Consider the following 23,933-nt stretch of genomic DNA (forward strand, 5'->3'; position numbering starts at 1 on the left):
GAATAAAAAAGGTGATATCACCATTTCATCCTGCTTTTCAAAACCTGGCACCTACATTACCCACTGTGCAACTTAACCACTGCATGACATCACTGGTAGAATGTATCAATTACATGCAGCTTCCTCCTCCCTAACCCTGTTGTTGTTGTTTGCTGTAGTTCTCCCAGAGAGCTGTAAACACACTTCAACGTGTAAAATTGGCGGCGTTACCCTTTAACGCATACACAATTGTCCAAACATACCTGATAAATTATTCTTGGAATCACACCGCCATCTTTCAGCCAGGTGATGGTCGGAGTAGGGTTGCCATTAGCAACACAGGCAAGAGAGAGATGGCTTCCAACCAGAGCCTCCACCTCAGGGGGCGGGGCTTCAGTGAAGGTGGGTGGGGCTAGGGAAGAAAAAGATAAGGGTGAACATTTAATTAAACACATCTATGCACCGAGGAAACCAACACTGTTTAAGACACACAATCATGCAGTCTGTCAGATATGCACACTTCACTGTCTCCAGCAAAACGCTCTCTTTCAAGCAGCAGCAACTGCAAAGAGGGAAGCCGGACTAGCAGACAATAAATCTTTGTTTTATACACAGCATGACAGCAGCTCGGCCTTGTTTGTTAACAGCAGCAGCCTGCGCGCAGTTCCCTGACAACAAGTTACATTATGATTTCACATACCCAAGTAAAAATGGCAGCTACGCTGCCTTTCAGATCTGCTAACGTGACGGTTTTGCTGCCATTTTTAAGTCTCAGATCTCATCGGAGAGCAGACGCTCAAAATATAAACAAAGCACTCGCAACTTCGCCAGTTTATTACAAGTCCTCATACTCTTATTGTATGCATGATAAATATGCTGAGGAGTTTTGAGTTTGGCAATGGCGCTAGTATTTTTCTTGCCACAAAGATAAAAGTGATTTTTCTTTTCTTATCTGAGCTACGGGTTGAGATGTTCGCTCCAGTGTCGGTACAAAGGAGGGACCTTGTGAGACTATTACAAAAACACGTACCAAATACTTACTCCTGCTGCATGACAACTAAGCTTTTGCATGCATATATTTAGTGGCACACAAACAGGTGGACACCCCTCCTGCTGTGTGTTTCAAGCCTGTGAAGGCCACTGAAAATCTCAAATGTTGAGGCCGAGCGCAAACAAAAGGATGTGAAGAGAGCATCTGCAGGGCACGTCAGTTAAGTTACAGCCAAGGCCTCAAATACGGAGTCATAGTCTGTTATAATTCTCATCTCTAACCTGACTCTCACAGACCAACTCTGTGAAACTGTCTCCCCTCACTTTGATCTGCTGATGCTTTGTTCTGTATGTTGAGAGTCACAGCTAAGGTTTGCTCAAATACATAAACTTCAAAGCGCAAAAATAATGATGCATGCTTCATATTCAGATGTATTATTTAAAGCTATCAATAAGTGTGATGATAACCATAGTCAGGGTTGAGTCTTTCCAAAACCCGCGTGAAGAGCATCAGAAGTTATCCAAATTACCTGATCCGTCACGAAGGTTTTTTAAAAGAGGTATTTAAAAAGTTTTCACAAAAGTTGCTCTGACTTCTTCTCAAAAAAAGGAAATTTCAAAAGTTCACAGCGCCTGTCAAGAAATGTTCTTTAAACAGTGTTTTACAGAATAAATGATGTAAAAGACAGGGTGGGTGGAAGACTTTTAATTAAAAGTGCACCTTCAATGAGACTGAAGTGCTCGATGGGGCTGAAAAACACAACATCTAACAACCCACAGCTTTGCATTATTCGGCCATGATGTGGACGACTGCTGAAATCATGTCATTGTATAGGAAGTGACAAGTTTAAATATAGGATCTACAAAACGTGCTTCGATACAGCAGAGAGCGGCTCCTCCGGAGAACACTGGATTCAAAAGAGCAAAATTACACACTGCCAAACATTCATCCCGAGCAGCCAGTCAGAATAACTAAAGAACTAAGTACACAGTGTGTGTCGCAACGGGATAATGAAGAACTGCGAGGTCACCTCTTGCTGACACTGGAGGCGTGCTTAGTGAAGTTTCATATTGAACCGAAACTCAAATTCATTAAGAAAAGAGAGATCAAGGAATATATTTTAGTTTATCTATTTTTCTGCAGTGACAGCATCCCCTTACGTCAGTGTTTCCCAGGGGACAGGAATTTTTCGATTCTGTCCGTACTACACTTTGTTGTTACATGCTAGTTGTTAGCCTCATCCGTGACGTCAGCGCTCCCTGCATCGCTCTTCATGATCCATACAGGACCCATTGCAGAAAGTTCTGGTCATTTCTCATCACCACCAGGGGGCCCAGTGGTGGACTCAACAGTGATGCACTTATGATGAAACCTTTCCAAACCTGACTAGAGGCCAACTAATGCAAAAAACCTAGCACGTAGGGCAGCCTGTAAGGCACTACATTGAGTTTTCTGCACTGGAAGCCCACCCCTGAGAAATCCCTAGTGTCCTTGCACACAGGGCCCGTGGATCTAATGAGGGAAATCTGCATTGCATTGTCAGAGTTGGCACAGGAAGCCAAGAAAGTTTGAATTCCTGGATGTAAATTGACCAGAACATCTGCACCTCCGGGTCAGCCCTCCACTAACTTGAAAGGGATTTAAAACAATTTCTTCATATTCTCTTTGAGACTTTCAAAATACTATCAGACTGAATGAATCAAATTGAAATAGTGAAATGAGCTTTTCACAATGCATCCACAGTTTTATAGCAGCCTGTTACAGTCACCTATCAAACTGGCTTTAAAGCTTGGCGCTGTTAATGGGGACCTGATTGACTGGCACCAGTGGATGGACCCACGGAAGACAAACAGCTAGCTAGCTAAATGCTACCTAAACCCCCCTTCTCTGTATAACGTGGGACAATTTATAACACTGTGTGACAGCCGCTGACGGCTCAGCAGGTGTTAGAATAACATGACTGAGGATAACTGTGAAAGTGGGAAGACATGCTAATGCCAGCCGGCTAGGCTAACCAGGGTCTACCTGTGAGATACAAATGTATCACCACAAGGGTTCCTTCCAAATGATGTGAAGGAACAGATGTCTTAAAGTCAGTCATTAGTGCATCATGGGAGCTGACAGTGCGTCTCCTAGCAACACCGACCCTCAACTTGTCAGTCAAGTGCTGCCATGGGAAACACCCACCCAGAGGCTCGAAGCGGAGAAAGTGCTTCAACAAATGTGTTTTGAAAAGATATTCTTCCTTAATTACACACAACAGCTGCAGCGTCACGTTTAAGTGTGCGCTTACACAAAAGGAGAAAATAATTAGAAGTTTGAGTTTGACTTCAGTTTGACAGTTTTGACCCCACGTAAAAAACAAGCAAACATGTATTTAATTCAAATGTGTGACAATTAAAATGTGTGACTTGTGTGAAACATTTGTGTTAGTTTGCTACAAGCCCACACTTATCACATATTAAATGTTTCCTCTGTAATCAAAAACAATTTTATAACTCTGAGCGTTCACTGCTGGTGCTTGCCTGTATCTACTACTGAAGTGAAGTGAAAGCTATCCGCTCTGACTTCTTGCATTTTGATTGACGTACCAGGCGAGGGCCGTCTTATGTAATGCCACCAAACCTTATTTATTTACATTTCACATTTGGATCACTGATTTTGCCTTACGAAGCTAAATATAATCGCCTCTCAGCCATAGGCATGAAGCCAAAACACACACACGTACACACACAAATACACACACACTACTACATAAACCTCACCAGTTACAGAGAGTACAGTCCAGGTGCCATTTTGCAGCTCATCTGTGGGTTCATCCAGTAAGAGGATTCGACACTCGTACGAGCCCTGGTCATCCAGCAGCAGGCCCTCCAGCCTCAGGGCAGTGACTCGGACCAGAGACACCCGACCTGTGGAAACACAGTGCACTTAAAGAGGTGAGAGGGCGGCGCGTGAAGAGGCATGAGACAGGCCAACTGTGCGTGATGCTGATTCCACTTGTCATTTCTCAGGTCTGATTTGTGTGGAACTGTTGGAGTGCGAAACTCTCCCGTGCTGACAGAGAACATTGTCCTGAAACGTAGCCTGAAACACCGACACACACGCACGCAGACGCGCACAAACGGCAGCTGACACGCGCGTGCACGCAAACTCGGAAACGTGATCTCATGGTTGCCAGGTGACGGCTCCCTCGAGCCGGAGTGAAGCTTTGCAACATCAACCCTTTATCTTCTCCAGTCCGCAGCCCACACCTCCCTGTGTCCGTGCAGCTTCACACTTTATCAGACACATAAGCGGCCAGCGGCCTGACAGGATGTAACGGCATCTGAAAAGAAGCCGTCAATGAAGGCGTTACGTAAGGACTCAGTCTTCCCTCTGCATCATCTCAGGAATAAAAACATGTTAGCGGGGAAAACACACACAGCAGCGTGGAAGCCTCGGTGCCACTGAGATGGCTGTGTTGTGATGGTAATTATTAACAGAGGCTGTGATTTTTGGTGACTGTAGCAGGGAAGGGACAGTCCTGACAGTCAAAAAGAAACCAGGAAGTTAGAGTTAGGCATGTTGGCAGTGATAACACGCCTTATTTACTTTTCCAAGCTGCCAAAGGGGACTAAATCCACAGGGGGAACGAGAGGAGGGAGGGTTAAAGCCGAGCAAAACACACATCAGCATACACTCGGGGGATTAGTGCATTTCAAAATCCTACCCTTTGACCCCTGGCAGTTTTTTTTCCCTCGCCTGCTCTCATGTTTACTGGCGCTGTGTGATATAGGTCACTACAGCACCTCAGAGGAAAGGTTGTGCCGAGGGTAGGATGCTGTGGGACCGACTGCGTGTAATCAGATAAGAGGGGGAAGGGGAAGGGTGGAGGTGGAGGTGAAGTCAGAGCGTGAACCGACGCCACTCCCGCCGCCGTTTGAAAAATGCATGACTGCGAGAGATTTCAAATCGAGGTAAATTGAGTGTGAGGCCGGATGAGAGGGAGAGCAGGGAGAGGAGGGAGAGCAGGGAGGGGGGCGGACGAGGGAGAGTCAGAGTCTCTGAGCAGCACGAGCTGCAGCGACTTCTGGGCGTGCAAACAAATGAAGAGCGTAGTCAAATCAGGTGGATTGTTTATGTTAATAAAACAACAACATTTCCCTTTGCTTTATTCAATCTCAACTCAGTCTGAGGTAAAGAAAACTTCAGATAACAGTTGTGTATGAGTAGGTCATCCAGTGGAATATAATTCTTTATTCTAAAAGTCCCAAATAAAAATGTGTTCTGACAGTTTAGGAGGTATTGGATAAGTATCAGTTTCAATGGTTTATTAGGAAAATAAAAGAAAGGGGATATTATTTATTTTTGAGAGCAATTACTCATTGAAGCGTGCAGCAGAACAAGCAGCAGCACTGCTGACTCTTTTACTAACTAGTATTGAATTTCATTTATTTTGCCAGTGTATTTATTTGCTAAAAGAATCTTAATGCTAGCGAATGCAACATATTAGACCACAGTGTGCTTCTAACTTTGTGGCGACTGTTTTCGGGTGTAGATCCTCTCCTGTTTCAACATCCCTGTGCACAAAGCCAGGGGAATAAAGAAATGGATTTCCCTGCTTGGTGTGGAGGAGCTTCACTGCCCTGCTCACAGCCCTGACCTCAACCCAATCCAACACCTGTGGGATGAACTGGAACACCTATTGTGAGTCAGACCTCGTTAACGCTGGACTTTACTACTCTTGTGTCTGGATCCCTGCAGTCTGGTTCTGGTGGAGACCCTCCAACCAGAATAGTTATGGCAGCAGATCAATGTTTGAGGAATGGGAACGAGGAATCTAACAATTACATATGGGTGAAAAAGTGTGGCGTCCACAAACTTTTGGCCATATGAAGGATATACAGGCTACATCGTTTTTTCACGCACCGGTCAATGTCGAGGTTTTGCTGCGATGACGTTCTCTTTTAGGGTAGTGGAAGGAAGACATCCAAAATACACGTTCAGATTTCTGTTCTGTAATTGTATGCAAATGAATGCATATTTAATTAAAAATGCCTGATTTGCATTTTAAACATTAAATATCAGAAAGCTTGTCACACAAAAGGGAGTAAGTGATCATCTGGGGAAGATTCATGGTGATATCAGCTGGTTATTTTATTTATTTTTTTACCCTATTCACCTGTAGTGTCCTCTGATAAATTCCCTGCAGTGATACGTTGCACTTTGGGTAATTTGGGCACCAGGTTTTAAAAAAGGAAGAAGAACGCACAGAATAAAAAAGGTTCAGGTTCTGCTCTATCGCTTCGGATAAAATGCTTTAAACTGCCAATAATAAGGGCCAACAGTGTTATAGGAGTGCAATGCTAGACCAGCTTTTAAAAACCTGGCGCCTTCACTACCCACAATGCAACATAGCCCCTAAGTGACATCACTTGGGGTTATTTTTTTTTCAGATTACATGCAGCTTCCTCTGGAGCCACAAAAGGCTTTATACTACTTTGACACATATTATGCAGTAGTACTCCCCAAGACCTGTAAACACTTTAATGAGTAAATGAGTTACCCTTTAATAAAACTGCTCTGAGGACCAGCAAGACTAGTTGTTTTTGCTATGGCCAGTTATCTTGGCTGATATTTAGCATTTTTCTTGTTACTGGTATCTGTTTTTAGTTTCCACTTGCCGATAAATTAAACAATACGCTACTTCGGCTCTGATGCAGCACCCGTTCTCTGTCTGTTGTCACAACTCCAACACAACACTATCTGATTGATTGCACGTCATGTGTAAAAGCCCATCAACACTTCATTATTTTGAATCTGCAAGTAACTGTAACTCAAGGTATCAAATACATACTGTATAGAGGAGTGAAGGTGTGAAGTTGCAGAAAATGGAAATACTCAAAAATTGTACCAGTAAAAGTACAGTACTTGAGTAAATTGTACTTAGTTACATTCTGTCATGGGTTATATTATTACTGCAAATGTATGAGATCAGTTCCAAATTTCGATTATGGGTCAGTATCAGTATTGGTCCTGAAAGAACAGTCGGTTGATCCGTAGTTGAGAGTCTACAGGCATCAAAATAAATACAAAAGATAATCTTCCCTGTGCTGCTGTTTCTCCAACATTTAGTCATTAAGAATCTAATCTCCTGCTAGAAACTAGCCTCAGTATAGCCGCTGTTAGTGACTCAAAAATGACTTCAAGTTTTGCTGGAACAGAAACTAAAATGATGCCACAGATCACCAAATACAGGTGCTACAGCAGGGACTGAAAATGACACTGGCAACAGGTAGAAGCCCCGCCCCCACCTCCACCACCACCCCCCCTCCTCGTGTTGTCTGCCCCGCTCCACCTCCCCTCTGCTCACTGAATCAATTAAATCAGCCAAAGAGCAGCTTTTCGACCGGCCCGAGCTTAACAATCAGTTCATCTCTGGCACACCCACAGCGATGCACCGCTCCCTCAAACACACCACTGACCGCTGCATTCATTTGCCAAACTGTTTCCAGCTGAAGCCCCCCACCCCACCCCCACCCCCAGAGGCTTCGTCCTTCAATACACTCTCAGGTGACAGAAACCCTAAACCATTCAGCGCTGTCAGAAATACAACCTTCCGAGATGAGAAGGTTGAAAATCCTACAGAATCAGACAAGGTTATTAAACACAGCAGTCATTATCTTCCTTAAGATATTTGAAAGGATACATGTAAAGTTATCTGCATTCAGCTGGAATACCAATTAAAAACCTTTGTGTGGCGTCGTTTGAGGAGATCAGAGAGCAGCGTGAAGATCCTTTGTGTTGATTGGCTTTGTAAAAATCCCACACAAATAAATATGTTACGTCTCATCCGTCCTTTTGTTTTACACTGTTAAACCTTGATTTTTAACTGTTTGCTTTAGTTTATGTCAATTTTATGAAAAGCATTGATGTCGAAAAGTAAAAAAAAGTTCACTTTAATACGAGTTCACTCTAAATCAACAGTGACAGGTTATAAAACTCACTAAGACGCAGGCCCTTTACTGACAATGGAACACTTTAAAGGCCACAGTGTGTTTTATTCAGAGTGAAGGATGCTCCAGAGATATTGATTTTCCTCTCTTCCAAAATGGATACGTAACATTTTGGAAATGAAGTTTTTTTAAATGATAAAACAAAACGTCTTCAGGCTGGAATCAATGGGGGAAGTGTCTTGTTTGGTTGGACAGGCCCCTGTGCGGAAAAATTATATAAATTCAATACCATTTTGCGCGACACGGACGTTTATGTCCCTGAGAATGTGATATCCGCGGGCAGGGAGCCCACATCTTTTCTCTCGGAGATGCCGTCAGCTCTTGGCAAGCCGCGCCGAGCCATTCAGGTTTCGGTTGGAGAAAACAGGCAGATAAGGTTTCACTCCACGCTGCTTGTTGCTCTATTAAAGCTCCACTGTGTGATGGTTTGAAATTTGAATTTAGGAGCTCTCTGCCTATCCAAAAAAAAAAAAAAAGCGGAGCCGCTCGCCTCTGCAGAACGGACGTGAATAATCCCACTGCAAACTCTCATGTTTGTCCATGCGGGGAAGGAAGCATATTAGCCATGTTAGCTGTGTGTAATGTGTTACGCCTGCACACAGTCTGCTTCTGCTGATTGTGATGGGATTTACATGCGAACAGTGTATTTATACAGCTGTATTTTTATGGAGTCAGCAGCTGTATGGCTGCTGAGGGACGTTCCTGTCCTCTTCACAGAGTAGACACTAATCCTTTGATCTTTACTGCTCTATTACAACAAATACATTTAAACCCTTTTAGCTCTTAACACTCTCGAGGGAGCAATCTCAAGGAAATCTAATGTATCTGACACTCGGTGGGGCTGCACACACGCTCGAACACAAAGAATATTAATGGAGGAGGTGACCCGCAATCAGGGAAGTTCAACTTTTATCCTCTTAAGGTGGCGATGAGGGAGGAACGGTGGCAGAAAGCGAGCGAGCAGCAGCAGCAGAGGGAATCACGTGAGAATCACAACCACTAAACAACAGTTGGACTCTGGGTCCTGAAGCAAAACCGCCGCGACACCGGAGAACATTCAGGGCCCGGGGAGGTGAAATCCACACCAGGGTTTCCATCTCTGAAGCGTTACTTTCCCATGCTGCACCTGTTACCTTCACACCAGCCAGTACCTGTGAGAAAGCCTGAGCTCAGCATCAGATCGGACAAAGCACCTTTTTCAAACCTTTTGTGTCCACTAAGAACAGCAGCTCTTCTGTTTGTCACCGGAGAGCGTGTGATTAGCATACCTTTTAAAGCAGGTGCTTTGGTGGAGTGAAGAGTGCAGGAAGTGTAATTCATGAGCCAAAGGGCAGGCAAACTTTAGGGTTTTTCACTTACAGAATCGCCCAACTTCTTCTGAGACTAACACCCGGCGTAATGAAGTGTGACATCAGCGTGCGTTGAGGGATCGTCCTCAGAGTCAGCCACAAAAGGCTACTGTCTTTTATGAGCCCGGGCTGGAATTAAAGTCTGCCCCGCTCCCACTTACGATAATTCATCAGCCAAGGTTCACCCTGACTTTATTGCTATGTAAATGTCTGTATCGTATTTCCTGCTCGCTCGGGGTTAGATGAGGGAGTGGCGTTCGACTCAAATGAGAAAGGCCCTGGCTCAGCTGAATGCAGGCTCTGATCCTTTGACAAATACACACCTAAAAGCAATGATTACCACTCTTTACTGTGTGTCAGTACAACCAATAAACCTGTGATACCAAAAGGTTTTTCTACATTGTAATAAAACAGTGGCTTAAAGGATGAGGCTGGCAATGTTCTGTACGTTAAGGTCGAAACAACAATAAACTGATCCTCCGAACAGGCATTTTATGTTTGGCCAAATTCTGATTCTGAGGTCACCGGGCAAACGCTATTAGATCATACTCTCATGGCGGCCATTTTCTTCTGACATCGCCCTCAAGGTGGGAAGCTTGTATGCCGGTTCCAGGTTGCAAATCGCATAAATGTACAGAAGCTGGCAAATTGTTTGTCATTTCATTACTTCCTGACTGATTAGCTGAATTAAAAATAAACGTACACATTGTGATGAACGCTGTCCTACACATCTGACAGCCCGAGATGATAAGCAAACAATGCACAGACGATGCAGCTGTGCCACCCGTCATTTTTATTTGACATTGCTCTGAAGCACAGATGACTCCTCTCTCCTTGTGTCTCGTCCACGCCTCCTCCGATCACATCTTGTGTGAAGGGACTAATGCACAAGGAGAGGAGGCGAGAAAGGAGTTGAGAGTAGGCAAACAGAAATGAGAAGAGGGGAGGGCCTTTTTTGCCAACTGGAGCTTAAGGTTCCTATATCTTGGGTCATTTGTCTCTTTTTTACTCATTTTGTCTGAAAAACAATGTAAAGAAATCCTAAAGCATCAGAATGATTAGATCGAAAAAGGTCCAAATATTCGCATTGAAGAGACTTTACAGGCTGGAAATCTGTAGCTTTTTCTTTCATAAATTACCTTAAATTTTGAATCAATATGATTAATTCTCTGTTGGTCGACTAATGGGGTAACTCATTTTTCCCCCTTACTTTATCTCCCGAAAAGTATCTTTCAAAAATTGGAAAAATTGGATGAAGACTCATTCAATGCTGTCTGAGAGTATCTCAGACTGTATTAGCTCATTCCAGCTATTGATTGAAGCCACGATGTTCTTTAGAACTCCATCAAAAAGAAATATTCTTGATGGCTTGTGCACCATTTTCTACAAAGTTACCTAAAATTCAGTCTGGCACATTTGGTATCTTTGGAAAACTTTAGGATCTCCACTCGAATTTCAAATGAAGCTCTGTGGGTTTGAACAATGTTTAGCCTCACAGGATGAGTCTGAAATGAATGATGCAACAGCAGGTAAGTAGGGTTTAAGAGGTTGAAATCTCTAATTGTTTCACAAATGTTGATTCTATCTGCCGGTACTGAAGCCGCTGAAAATAACTGACAAGTGGTAGTTAGCTGTCTGCTATCTGCTGCCACCTGAATGTTAAACAGCAAGAATTCATTCCAGTCTTTGAAGTGGGATCCTCGTGCCTGCTTGAGCAGTTTCTTTCCAAAAGTGCATTTTGGTCAAAACTACGGATGGTGCTCCAACAGAAATTCTAAATATTCTTCAGAAAGGTCGATAGGTTGAATTTCTCCGCAGGCAGCTCTATGGAAAAGAAAACGACTTTGACAAAAGAAAGATCTGAGCCACCCAGACATGCTTTCCTTTTGTCCACACCAGTCCCATTGTTTGTGACTTTAAAGGATAACAGGAGGTACATACAGGTATTCGCGGTCCATTGAGGATCTTTTTCCTCACAGACTCTCTTTGTTCTCGAGGCTGTGGGCAGCAAGTGAACAATAGGTGGTGATGCAATGTGAGAGTTTCAGCTCCTTTAAAAAAGGAGCTCCCACTGAGGCTGCTTTGAAAAGGCCATTAAGGTGTGGTGCTGGATATACTCTGAGACACTGATACTGGTAGCAATCTCTTAGTGGGAGAAACTGGGAGTGAAGCATGCCATGACCGTCCTCATTCTAATCATTTTCAGCCTGGGGCTTACATTTCTGCTTTCTATGATAATGACAATTTTAGTTGCAAAGTGACCATTCATATATATCAGATATACGTATATCTATGCTGCCCAGTCTCGGTCAAGCATGTGATAAACAGGCCCATCAACTTCAGGACTGAGTTGTATGACGGTTGTAGTCTGCCACGCCTATAGGTGGGGAAGTACAAGCGTGTATGAAGGCTTGGTTCCGGAAAATGTGCGATAATGTCAGGAGCAAAGGACGGTCGTAGTGGCAGAATGTAGAAAATGTATATAGGGAAGACTTTGGGGTCAGTCAGGTGGAGACCAGGTTTGAATCCCGTTTAGTTATTTTAAGCAAAAACATCATGTTTTCCAAAACCTAAACCTAAGTAGTTTTTGGGGCCTTTATTTTGAAAGTGCAACTGGACGTTGCATATTTACTATTGCTCACTTGCCGTGAAATGAGACTGTGTTGTTTTGATAGGCAGGTGAGACCAAACGGCAGATCTGTAACACAGTTTAATCCCTGATAAGATCAAATCTGCTGATGATATTTGCCGTGCAGATGTTTCAGACACTACTTAAAATTGCTCTTCATTATGTGTGAGTGAGTTAAATTAGTGCGTGACCACTGCATATAAAAAAGTACAAAAGTTTAATTATGAGCGTAAAAGCCTTTTTTTACAACAAGCGCAGATTTTTGTCCCAAAAATTTTCACGGATATTTCCAAAAACTGATTGAATGGGTTCTTAAAATGTTTGCACACCGCTGCAGAAACTTTGTGTGGGGGAGAAAACCTCAGAGTGATGGTAACGTAGCTGATATTCACTTGATTACCTGATATGTTGGTTGAGTAAAGGGGGTATTAGCAACTTTAGGGATCCAAGGTGAGCTTATTGGGCCTCATTCATGAAACGTACAGTAACTGACCAAATCTGATTGTGAAGTGTACTTATTAACTTTTGCACAAACAAGAGACGAGGACGGGGACAGAAACTGACCCCGGTGTGCATAGATGTCCCACAGAAAAATCACATGCAGAATGTCAGTATTGCTGCATCGCATTTTCCCACTGCACTGCTGGGAAACGGCTTTAAGCATGTATAATAACACAATATGCTGTTTCAATGATAGTAAGTATGCATGTACTGCAACCCTCCAAAAAACTTGGACGCTGTGTAAAACAGAATGTGATCATTTCTTAATCCTTCCTGATATGTACTCAATTGAAAACAGTACAGAGACAATATATATTTCATGTTTTCCTCATCAACTTCAACGGTTTTTGTAAATGGGTTGGGTTGTAACGTTACAATGTTCAGTTGGATTACGTGTTACGATCATATCCGTAGCAGCTCACCTTCGTATTGTGGATGGACACGAGGTGCGTAGGATCCAAATTTGATCAGGACGGGGATTTCAAGTCCCTGTCGAACCCACTCCACCACGTGCAGGGACGCTGAGGACACAGCTGCTGGATCTGATGGAGGAAAGCTACACTCCAGCTCCACCGGACCTCCGGCCTTTCCGCGCACCTCCGAGCTCACACCTTCAGTGGTCACTAAATGACAAATTACTTTCAGTTAGTTAACGGTTATGTTTGATAATGTAAAATAATTGACTAGTATGAACAATGGTGTGCACATATCATAGAAAAGATTAGCAGAAAGTACAGTGGGATGCAAATGTCTTATCAAACTGTGGAGATACTTACAAAATAGGCAAACCACAGTGAAAGTCTGCAAATATGATCTGGCCGACCCCATATCTGTCACTCATACAACCTGCAGCATGTTCAATCTGTTGGCAAAAGAGACACAATTGTCACAATCGCATTACTTCCTTGGCTGCGTGCGAGAAGACAGCCATCTGTGACAGATTTCCAAACTAAAAAGGCTACAGCAGGGCTGCCGCTTCTGTCATAATTTTACAGACAGGGGGGAGAGGAGCGCTCGGTTTTTTATACAGCTTTCCAATAACTGGAATTCATCCCATATCATTACACAAATGGGCAGAGCTGCCTCCGCTGCCAGAAAACTCCCTGGCCCTATATCCTTTTCTGAAAGTAAATGTCATAAATGTCACATAAATCTTTTGAGAGTCACGTGCGGAGCGACATCTAAGTGTTTTATTTAGAACACATCAATGAAGACGTTTGGCTGGAGGAGCCAGGAGACTCAGCACTCAAGGACGGAGATAAGCTGAGCTGATGGGAGCGTATAGGCTGCATCAGGCATCAAGGAGTGCAACTTAATGTCAAGACCATTCAATCCCGTCAAAGCGACCCCTGGTTGGATTTTATCAAATTTGTCAACCGGAGTGAAGAAGCCAACACGATAGGTCAGATTTAAGATACACACACACACACATTAAAAGTTATCTATCATTTTCACCTGCTATGGTAGAAGCTACAAACATGTGTGTGAAATTGCTCTGTAAATTCTCAAAGGTCCTGTAAAGTCCTAATTTTCAAGTTCATGCGCTTATTTTGGGTGCATACTAAAAGAAGTATAAATGCTTTAATGTTCAAAAAAAGATATTATTTTTCTCATACTGTCCATTGCTGCAGCGCCTCCATTCACCCGCTGTCTGAATGCTCCCGTCCGCTCTTATTGGTCAGCTCACACAGGCCTGAGCAGGCACCGCCCACTGTGTTCCTGACTCATGACATCACAATTTTACAGAAGTTCTGACGGGTTGTTTGAGGCACAGTTTCTGAATACAAGCTGTGTATTTCTTCTTGCATTCAGCAATATGACACTTTGACGGTCTTTATTCACAATAAGGGGCCTTTAAATGTCTCACATGCTGTTGCAAGTACTTCTCTTCTACACGTGTCCTGATATCACACAGACAGGAAATGGGCTGGCATCCGCTCTGCATCCACACACCGGTCCAGCCTTGCTTGCTTTAGCCCACATCTATAACATCTCATAAAGCTAAGTTAATGACTGTACACCCACGTAAAGAGTATGACTAATTTTCGGTGGCAACGCCTCAAACAAATGCTGCATGCTCCAGTTCACATGTCTACTCACTCACAAAGGCAAACATCAAGAAGCGTGCCAGATAAGAGCAGAGAACTGGGTCTCTGATCCATGAACAAACAACACTGACACTGTGTGTGCTCAAAACATTTTTCAGATTCTTTATCCAAAGTGAAACTAGGTGCCCACAGCATTTTCTGAAGCATTTAGCTAAAACACAAAGCTACTGAAATAGTACCACACATGGAGAGTCATAAAGTCATTTAATGTCTGCTGCACACCTTCATTTACCTTAAAGGGAATGTCAAAAATGTAAACTGAGTCATGACCTACTCACCCAGGTGTGGATGGATGTGTCAGGTGAAGTTTCGTAAACCACAAAACATTTCTGAAGCTTCACAGCAAATTAGCGTTGCAGCACTTTCCTAAACAACTGAAGTAGATGGGGAATTGTCTGAAAACATAAAAAACAATCCCAAAAAGCCCCCAGAGAATGGCTCCATATAGCTCGTCCTGCCATAATCCACTGAAAATACAATTGTACGTGCACCCACTTTAGACAGGGCGTGCACTTTTAGCTGAGAAGCTACAGTGAAGATTTTGACTTAATAAAGGGTGAGTTTTCCTTTAAGTTTGTTACCATTAGCGAGCATTAGCCACCATAAGCTACTGGTTAAATACTAGACTTATGAATTAAAATTAAAAAAATGTTATGGGCCTCTCGCAAAAGTTACACAGTGTCACTTTAAGTTAAAGTAACAGTACTGGTATTACTACATAATCCATTATAAGTACAGTATATATAGTTTTACATTTGTATATGCTGATTAATAGTTTTGTATCTTTCCTATATTTCCTTATAACATGAAATGTAAGTCTGAAATGTAGTGGACTGCTGGAAAAATAAAGAAAACTGCGCTCCGGTAAATTAATTAACACTGTCAATGAAGTGGTGGAAAGTACTTCAATATACTGATGAGATAAAGTACACTGGTTGAAATTTTTTTCTTGAGTGTGGTGTCAATAGACATGTTTACTCCTCAATGTAAAGACACAACACAGGTAAAGTAGCCAACCAGCGAGAGAGAAGTGAAGGTTGTTGGCAGACGTGAAACAGCTCCAATGAAAGCTCAACAACAACCAGTGAGAAAAACAGGCCCATAACCTTGTGGTAAAAAATAAGTCAGTATTTGTGAAGAGATCTCTTATTGAAATTGGAAGTTACAGTTTGACTGACAGCACGCGGCTTATATAATTTCAGGCTGTTGTAATATAACATTAATTTCTTGAATGCTACCTACCACAAAATGCGATGTCAACATTGGCACATAGAGTGCAATACAACTTCAACCATAATGGAAATCTGTCCTTGGCATTGTGTATATAGAACACTGCAACATTAAGACGTGATATATTACAGACAAAGAGAACAGGTAGTAACATCTGAGACGTTTATCACATCAAATCTACACATACAGCCAAACAAGTACTCCTCAACAGTGGCTTTATACTTTATACTCACAGGACTGTATGGTGTTAAGAGCCGCAACAATGAGTCGATTAATCAAAGAGTTGTTTTATATAGGAAAGTTTAAAACTTCACACCAATGGGTGCTCCTCTCTCCCACAGAAAACACTGCTCCTGAAACGCCTCATCAGTAGTCCCGCCTCTAAGGCCATGACTTTGTGACATCACACTATGTCACCATGTCACACATTTGCACAATCTTATGCCTCGCTGCTAGTTCAGCACATAAGAATTCATTTAGCACAGCTGCTCTGTTGTTGTTAGCGGTGTTGGCTCAGGCGTGTGTGAGCTGACCAATCAGAGCAGACTGGGTATTAAAGTGGGGGTCTTAAAGAGACAGGAGCTAAAAAAGAGCGTTTTAGGAAGGAATACAGTGCTGAAGTACTGGACAGTATGAGAAAACTGTTTTTGGAGCCTTAAAGGTGCACTATGTAACTCTTTTTTAGTGACAATTTTGGTTATACAGTTCTGTATTCTTGAACTGTATATTTCTGAATAGACAATGTGCTATTTTTGTACTCAAACTCAAAATATGCAAACTCGTGGCCTTTAAGTGCATCAAAAACTAATTTTAGCTTTTGCAATTCTATTCCATGTATCAAGAGCTCCGTCGTTTTGTTTACAGGCCTATACAAACTTGCATAGTGCACCTTTAAAGCATGTATACCTATTCTAGAAATAACCCAAAATAAAATTATGAACCTGAAAATTAGCATTATATGTCTCCTTTGTCTCTAGAAACTATTTTAGTATTTGATTTATCATTAAAAATCATTTTAAAGAAAGAAAAATGTCCAAATTATCTGACTTTAGCTTTTCAAATGTGAATATTTGAGGACATTTGAGGAAGACATTTGAGGATTTTGGACAATGGACAATATTTTTCACCATTTTCTGACAGTTATAGACAAAACAACTAATGGATTAATCAAGAAAATGGTCGACAGAATAATCAATAATGAGAATAATAGTTACTTGCAGCCCTGATGGGTTGTTTGAATTTGGGACACAGTGAGAGCTCTAAAAACATATATACATATGTTGATTTTATGATGTTTCTTTTGCATAGTTTCTGTCTATCTATGTTTACGTGTGTGTTCATAACCTTCATGATCAAGGTCCATTGTTAATAACAAGGTCAAGTACATCTGTATGGTTTGATGAATGATGTCATCCTCAGTGAGTATGAGCAGCGAACACACCCTCGTCCCAGCAGCACAGGCCATATCCATAAGGCTTTTATGGGCTTTTTCATTTCATGGCAGGGGCAAAGTCTGCACCGGTGAAAAACAATTACGCCGGCTGTCAACAGCTGCAGCGCCTTGTTCCAACACACTCCCATGCTTCAGCAAACAGCGCGGCGTACACAGATTCCCCACAAAATCAAAGTGAAAGTCAAAAGAAATCCTCAATCTGCGCTGCGTCTGCTGATCGCTGCCTGTTGGAACATCAACAGACGCCTGTCAGACTCCCGTCTCCTGCCCTTCACCCATGTGGCTTCATGCAACGCAGCACAACACAGACTTCTACTGAACTTATTACATTTATTATCATTAATTAGACGTCGAGTGCTTGCTGAGACAGAGGTAAAACTTCCATCATTATGATTTCGTTGCTTCTCATCCTCGCACAGCGGGCGAGTGTGACAGACACACTCACACACATGCACAAATTAAGACTGCCTGTTGCCATGACTGAGCCAGCAGCCTCTCATCCCTGTTAGCCAGATAATTAACAGATGCTCGGCATCTTCTCCTCATTCTTCACCGACTGCCTCTTGTTAACTCATATGAATAGAGAGATGATAAGATCTGAATACCCTGTAATGATGTTCATCATGTCACTAATTAAAAAATATAACCAGACACTTCTCCTCTGCATTTGCCATCCCAATACGGATAGCTACAGATGAATAAAAATGTTGTTTATAGTTTTATGGCTCTAATAAGGTAAGACGTATTTTGTGCGGCTGGCAAAGTAGCACGGCATTAAAGTGGAACAACAATGATGAAAAAGAAACCTGTTATCGTGAGAAAGAGAGCCCGCAAATTGTGGCAAACGCAGCAAGAAGAAAGATGAGAGGCAAAAAAAAGAATCTTGTTAAGCCGCGGGACATTTTCTGTCATTAAATCCGCACCGAAAACTCGCAGAGCTGCCAAACAAAGCGCCCTGCGCAGGTGAAACGTTCAGCCATGGTAACACCGACGGTCTCCAGACACTTTCCCTCAGACTCACCAACCTGCCTTCCTCTGACACTGCACAGGAAATGCATAAACATAAGCACAGTGACAGCACGGCACTCTGGAAAATGTTTAAAGCTATAATAAATGAGCCAGTGGCGCACAATGGAAAGTGGCCCGTCTCGCACAGATTTATCAGCTGACAGAAATAGAAATGTCGGTGACAGGCGTGCTGTTGAAATTCTGTGTTGTTGCCGTTTTAATCTACACATGGTGAAAAATGGGGAGCAGCTGATTAATCGTGACCGAGCCACGGCAACAGATTTATCGGCCGCTCTGCCTCCCCTTAATCCAGCACACTTGAAACCAAAAGATAAAGGAGACTCTGTGCATTTGTTTTCCCATCAAATGCCATTTCGTTTACACCGGCACTGCTGTGGGACATGCTTGTCTGTGTCTTTTCTCAAAACACCTCCTTCATGATGTCCCGAGTATTGATCTGGACAGCTGCTGGTACTGTGTTCTGTGCACAGGATTTTTGTTCCGTGGGTTAGGATGATTTTCAGAGCTGTTTGTATCTGCCAGCAGGCTTAATTGGACATTAACCTCTGGCCAGAGTGAGAGTAAAGCAGGGGAAACAAAGTCAAACCCTTAATGGGCTTTGACCCAGAGGGGATAAACAAATTAATTTAGAAAACTTCACAGAAAAATAGTGCTTTTAACTCAAACTCGCAAAAAGTGTACTCCACAGATTTGGCTGTAACACTATCAGACTCACAGAGGATCAAACTGATGCAGCAGAACCAGATACATCATCTCTTTCCTCCACACATTGTCAGAACCTGGCACCTACATTACCCACAATGCAACTAAAGTCACTACCGATTCAGGTTCAGATATCGATACTTTCGCTCCGATATCAGGTTGCAAAAGATACCTCTTTGATACACGTGGTGAGCCCCGTCTCTGGCCGTGACCTAGTGGGGATTGCTTTGCATGTCTCGAGACCAGCACTATCAGATCTTGGCACAACAAGCATGCTGCATGCCTATTGGCTTACTCAAAGGTGATTCGCTCGGTGCCATAACAGTATCAAAGTTCGCTACCCAACCCTAAATTCACACAGCTTCCTCTGGAGCCACAACAGCTTCACACAACTTTGGACTTGAGTTTCCCTTCAACTTGACCGAGCTGCAGAGCTGAGACTTGAGATGTCGACTCGAGTCAGGCTTACAGGCCCCTGTACTGAGTAATTGGGCTGTCTTAATAAACAGTTGTGACAGCTGTGAGGGACATGTGGTGAAAACTTCAGTCGGTACTGAATGGTCCCAGAAACCACAGTGAGACACGTCAACCAGAAGTGACTGCTGCTGAGACATGTTGACTGAAGTGACAATTCTTTTAAACAGTGTTGGCTGACGAGACTTGTTGACTTGTTTTTGATCGCATTTCTTTTCCCAACTGCTCCGTAACAGCTGTTTGTATTTCTGATCAATATGCAGACTTTTTATTTTTGTCTTCGATCAATCAATTGATTATTCTGTTGATAAAATATCATGAAACGTTGAAAAACCTGTATCATTTCTTAAGCTGAGGCCTTCATATCGATAACGTTGTCCGACCAACACTCCTTTACACAAAAGTATTTATTTAAAAGAAGAAAATCTTCCCATCTGAGAAGTTTAAAGCAGAGAATGTTTTGCATGTTTGCTTGAAAAATGACTTCAACTATTAAACAATCCTAAAAAATAATTACATTACTTTCTGTGGATTGCCTAATACATCAACTGACTAATGGTTTTAGCTCTGCTGTACAGTCATCACAACAGAGAGTTTCTTACACTGTTATTGCGCTGTGTATTTGGGCCTTGTTCGGACTAAGAGACTAGATTAACTTTGGACTTTGCTCCCTACGGACTTGACTCGAGACTTGAAATTAAAAATGTCAAGTCAACAGAGAGAAGGTTTGACCTGTTAAAGTCCCAGAGCAATAAAAAGTGAGTAAGGCAGTGACATACAGGCCCTGTAACGGCTGACAGCTTGAAATTTAATTAAGCTTCTGCATTAAAAGGTACTAAAATGAAATCCAGCAATCTGAAAGACTTGTGATTGACTTGAAATTTACTTATGAAGTCGTTGAGACTAAACCTGGACTTATTCCAATAAACTCCATATGCACCAGATTCTGATCATTTCTACCTGTCACACACACACATTTCCTCTTTGCCACATTTTCACAGACTTTTTAAACGGTTCGGTCCTTTGAAAACTCTCGTCAGGTTACTGATTGCCTCTCGCAGCTGAAAAATGCCGCTCATTGGCATTCAACAAGCTCTAACCCACCTCTGCAGCAGTAATTGTTATTGTGATTTAGTTACCTCAGAGCTTAAGCCCTTCTCCATGAGGTGCTTACATTATTTTGTCTGCCCCCTGTAAGTGTACATTTTATTTTTCCCGTGGCTTGCACATGGCTCAGAAAAGCCCATTTTCGGATTCTAACACAAGCTTCCCATCACAATAGAAACCCTCTGCGTGGCTCGGTTTGATGTGCACTTAAGAGAAAATAGGACGGATTGAAAAGGCGAGAGGAAAAAAGGAAAAGGGAAAAATAAAGAGGTTTTCTCTGTGTGGGTATTGCATCTCTATGCTCTGATTGCAAACATTAGGTATCTTTTCTATGAATCACGGAGCAGGCAGGCAAATCCAGATGAAAGCCACAATTTTTGTGTTGATGTAATCCATGAAATATACTTCAGTCATATAGAGAACAGAGAAGGTGTTGGGTTGAGAGCACAGATAGGACAAAGTCAGTGTTTTGCAAATTATAAATACGTCTTCAGGCTATAAAGTCAAGTCCAAAACATATAACCACCGCCATTTAATGCCACTTCAATTATTCAAATAGACTGACATCACTTTGCATTTCACTTATTTGTGTTTTTATCCATGAGATGTACAGAAAATCTATTATCTTTAACATTTTTATTTATTCCTTTACAATTAATTTGAGATTTTTTTTGTTTTGCACGTAGCCATCTGTTTTTTGTTGATAACAGCAGAGTCTTTACATCTCAGTCCGATAAGCTGAGGAATCATCTGTTGTCTGTCTGCTTGTCTTCACTGCCAAACAGCACCTTTTGCCTTAAGCTACCACAACGCGATTGGCTGCTGTCAAACTGATTCAAAGCATGTCTGGTGTCGAAAATGGGGAGATTTTACCACATGAAATCATTCCACAAATAAGAAGCCTGACTGCTGCTGATTTTGTAATAGTCATTAGATTCCTGACTGGACTGAACACCTCGTTAAAAGTTTGGATATCCTAGACAGGAGGCAACCTGAGTGCAAAAACAGCTGGAACTCAGTATTAGGAAGGCAGCCCAATCACCAGAATAAATGCTGGAAACATGCAAGCCATGGATATGTTAAATCTTAACATTTGACATGTTGAAGTTTAAGTTTCTTTATGTAACACTGTGCGTATGGTCCGGTTAGGACTAGGAGCAACAATCACTTGGTTAGGGTCAGGAAAAGATTATAGTTAGAGTTAAGGGCTCCATGGTTTTGTTGTTACAAACATGTCACAAAATTGTCCCGACGTCTCGTTCAAAATATCGAGTGGTTTCGCGCTTACAGTGTTGGCACGCCGTCTCAAACAGTGTTCTCTCGCCTGGCAGCCGTCCCTCAAGCCATCACCACCCCCTCCACCTCCTGACGTGACAGTCAGGGGAGGTGGTGGAGTTCAGCAAGGCGAGAAGGCTGCCAGGCCGGTGACCTCAAGACTGTTTCAACACGTGGAAGCATGAAACCACTGGACACACTGTTAGACTCTGCTGTAATTACTGGAGTTACTAAAGGCAAAATGCCCAGTTAACTACTGTAATATGCATTGCATCCTGGGTATTGTTCATGATATTTCATGCATTCATGTATTGTACTGAATGTTGTGAATTTGCTGTATTCTACTGTTCACACAACAGCAGCATTGCTACTGTAGTCAAAGAAGAGACTTCTAACTGTAAAAGAAATGTGTCAGTAAAATTATTAATATTCTCACATAGCATCATTTTTTAATTATGTCTGGTCTGACACATTATCCAGCCGTGTAAATAATTGAATGAAAATCATGGAGAGAAATAAGGACGTTGCAGTAAGTAGAAAACTGATATTCTTAATGAGACCTTGGGACATCTCTCGCCGTGTTTGTGACAACCAGAGCAGGTATTTTAAGTACTATGGGTTGAAAGATCCGTCAGCAAGTGCTAATAAAATAAACACATTTGAAATGTGCTTCTTTGGCTCTGATGCAGCGTGCAATCTGCAGAGTAACTGGTAACTAAGGGTATGGAATAAATGTAGTGGAGTAAAGAGTACAATATTTGCCTCAAAATGTAGTGGAGTGGATATATAAAATCGCAGTACCTCAAAATTGTACTTAAGTACAGTACTTTAGTGAATGTACTTAGTTACATTCCATCACTGTTTACATGAACACACTCTTTTGTACCAAAGCTACAAAACATCTTGGTTATTTGCTGTAAGAGATCTGTTTTCCTTCTTGTTGCAGTCTGAAGTGGGTGGGGCTTAATTCAAAAAAGGTGATCTCACTTACATTTGCACCAATCAGCAACGTTTGAACCAGAACCTGATGATAGTCCGTCTGCTGGGCCCGTTTAATCCTAATGAAGCCGACTGAGTTCTGAGCGTTAAACTCCCTATAAAGAATACCTCCTGAAGTCAACTTGCCCAGTCATAACTATCAGTGTTATAAAAAGAATGACTTTAACTTTTTAAAGGTCATTACTAGTCTGTTTAATATTAATGCCAGTTTTAATTATGTCGTCAGTTGTTGGTTTCCAGTCACGTCATCAGTGTTGCACAGACTTTCAAGACATGGATAATTCATCACAATGATCACAATGTCTCCTGTAATGTTCGTCAAAGTTACATTATTGTCAAGTTGTGAGTCGGCGAGTTAATCTCCTCTCAGATGGATTCTAAATCAACATTACAGCAGACTCTCCAGTCATGACAAATGCACCGGGGGGAGCGCATGCAAAAACACTGGTGACGGCTTATTAGTGTTTTGCATCTACTTCAGCCTGCTTTTAATATCAGATCTGAAGTGTTTACTACAGCCGTATATTTCAGGTGATGTCACTCAAGTCCGTGTCCTTCATAGAAAAGTACATAAAATGACTTTCCATCCACCTCCCTCCGATGTGCCCATCTGGCACTTTAACAGACTCAATTACACCAGGAATAGAATGTGAAATGATTAAATGAGTCTGGGGAAGCTACGAGAGTATTTCTCCCATAATCTGGGAAATAAAGATGAACACTGATGTCAATACAAAATGAGCAGCAGGAAAAGATTTCGTATTCTGGCTCCGGCTCAGATATTGCACCATCGTAGGGTTTTAAAGGAGCGCTGTGTAGTTTTGGGGAAGAAATCTCAATGAGAAGAGAAATATCTTCGCAGACTGATTTTCATGCCTATATCATCTCACCACGTTTTCATGACTGAATAAGCAAACTGACCTTCAAGTACAACACGACTTCATACTTTTTTACTTTGTTTATATGTGGCGGACCCTGCCACCTTTCTAGCTCCAGACCAAATAAGGTCACCAGACCATTATTTTCCTCTGAGAACAGCTTGTTTAGTCAGTTATGGAAAAGATACATATTTCTGAGTTTGTATTTTTACCTCACAATATTGTAAATAT

The 23,933-nt window shown here is 42.2% G+C and overlaps 1 protein-coding gene across 1 annotated transcript in view; it reads right to left on the reverse strand.

Moving 5' to 3' along the window:
• Nucleotides 1-12,993, reverse strand: part of igsf9a (immunoglobulin superfamily, member 9a) — a gene marked incomplete at its 5' end in the record, with an annotated part of 46,858 nt that extends 33,865 nt beyond the window's left edge. The window contains 3 exons of the mRNA XM_084382862.1: nucleotides 243-391; nucleotides 3,736-3,882; nucleotides 12,870-12,993. Of these exons, the coding sequence (XP_084238988.1) occupies nucleotides 243-391; nucleotides 3,736-3,882; nucleotides 12,870-12,993 (420 nt within the window). The remainder of the gene's footprint in view (nucleotides 1-242; nucleotides 392-3,735; nucleotides 3,883-12,869) is intronic.
• Nucleotides 12,994-23,933: the final 10,940 nt, after the last annotated feature.

The sequence above is a fragment of the Pagrus pagrus genome (assembly GCF_965226575.1).
Source record: "Pagrus pagrus genome assembly, chromosome: 19".
NCBI classification, from domain to species: Eukaryota; Metazoa; Chordata; class Actinopteri; order Spariformes; family Sparidae; genus Pagrus; species Pagrus pagrus.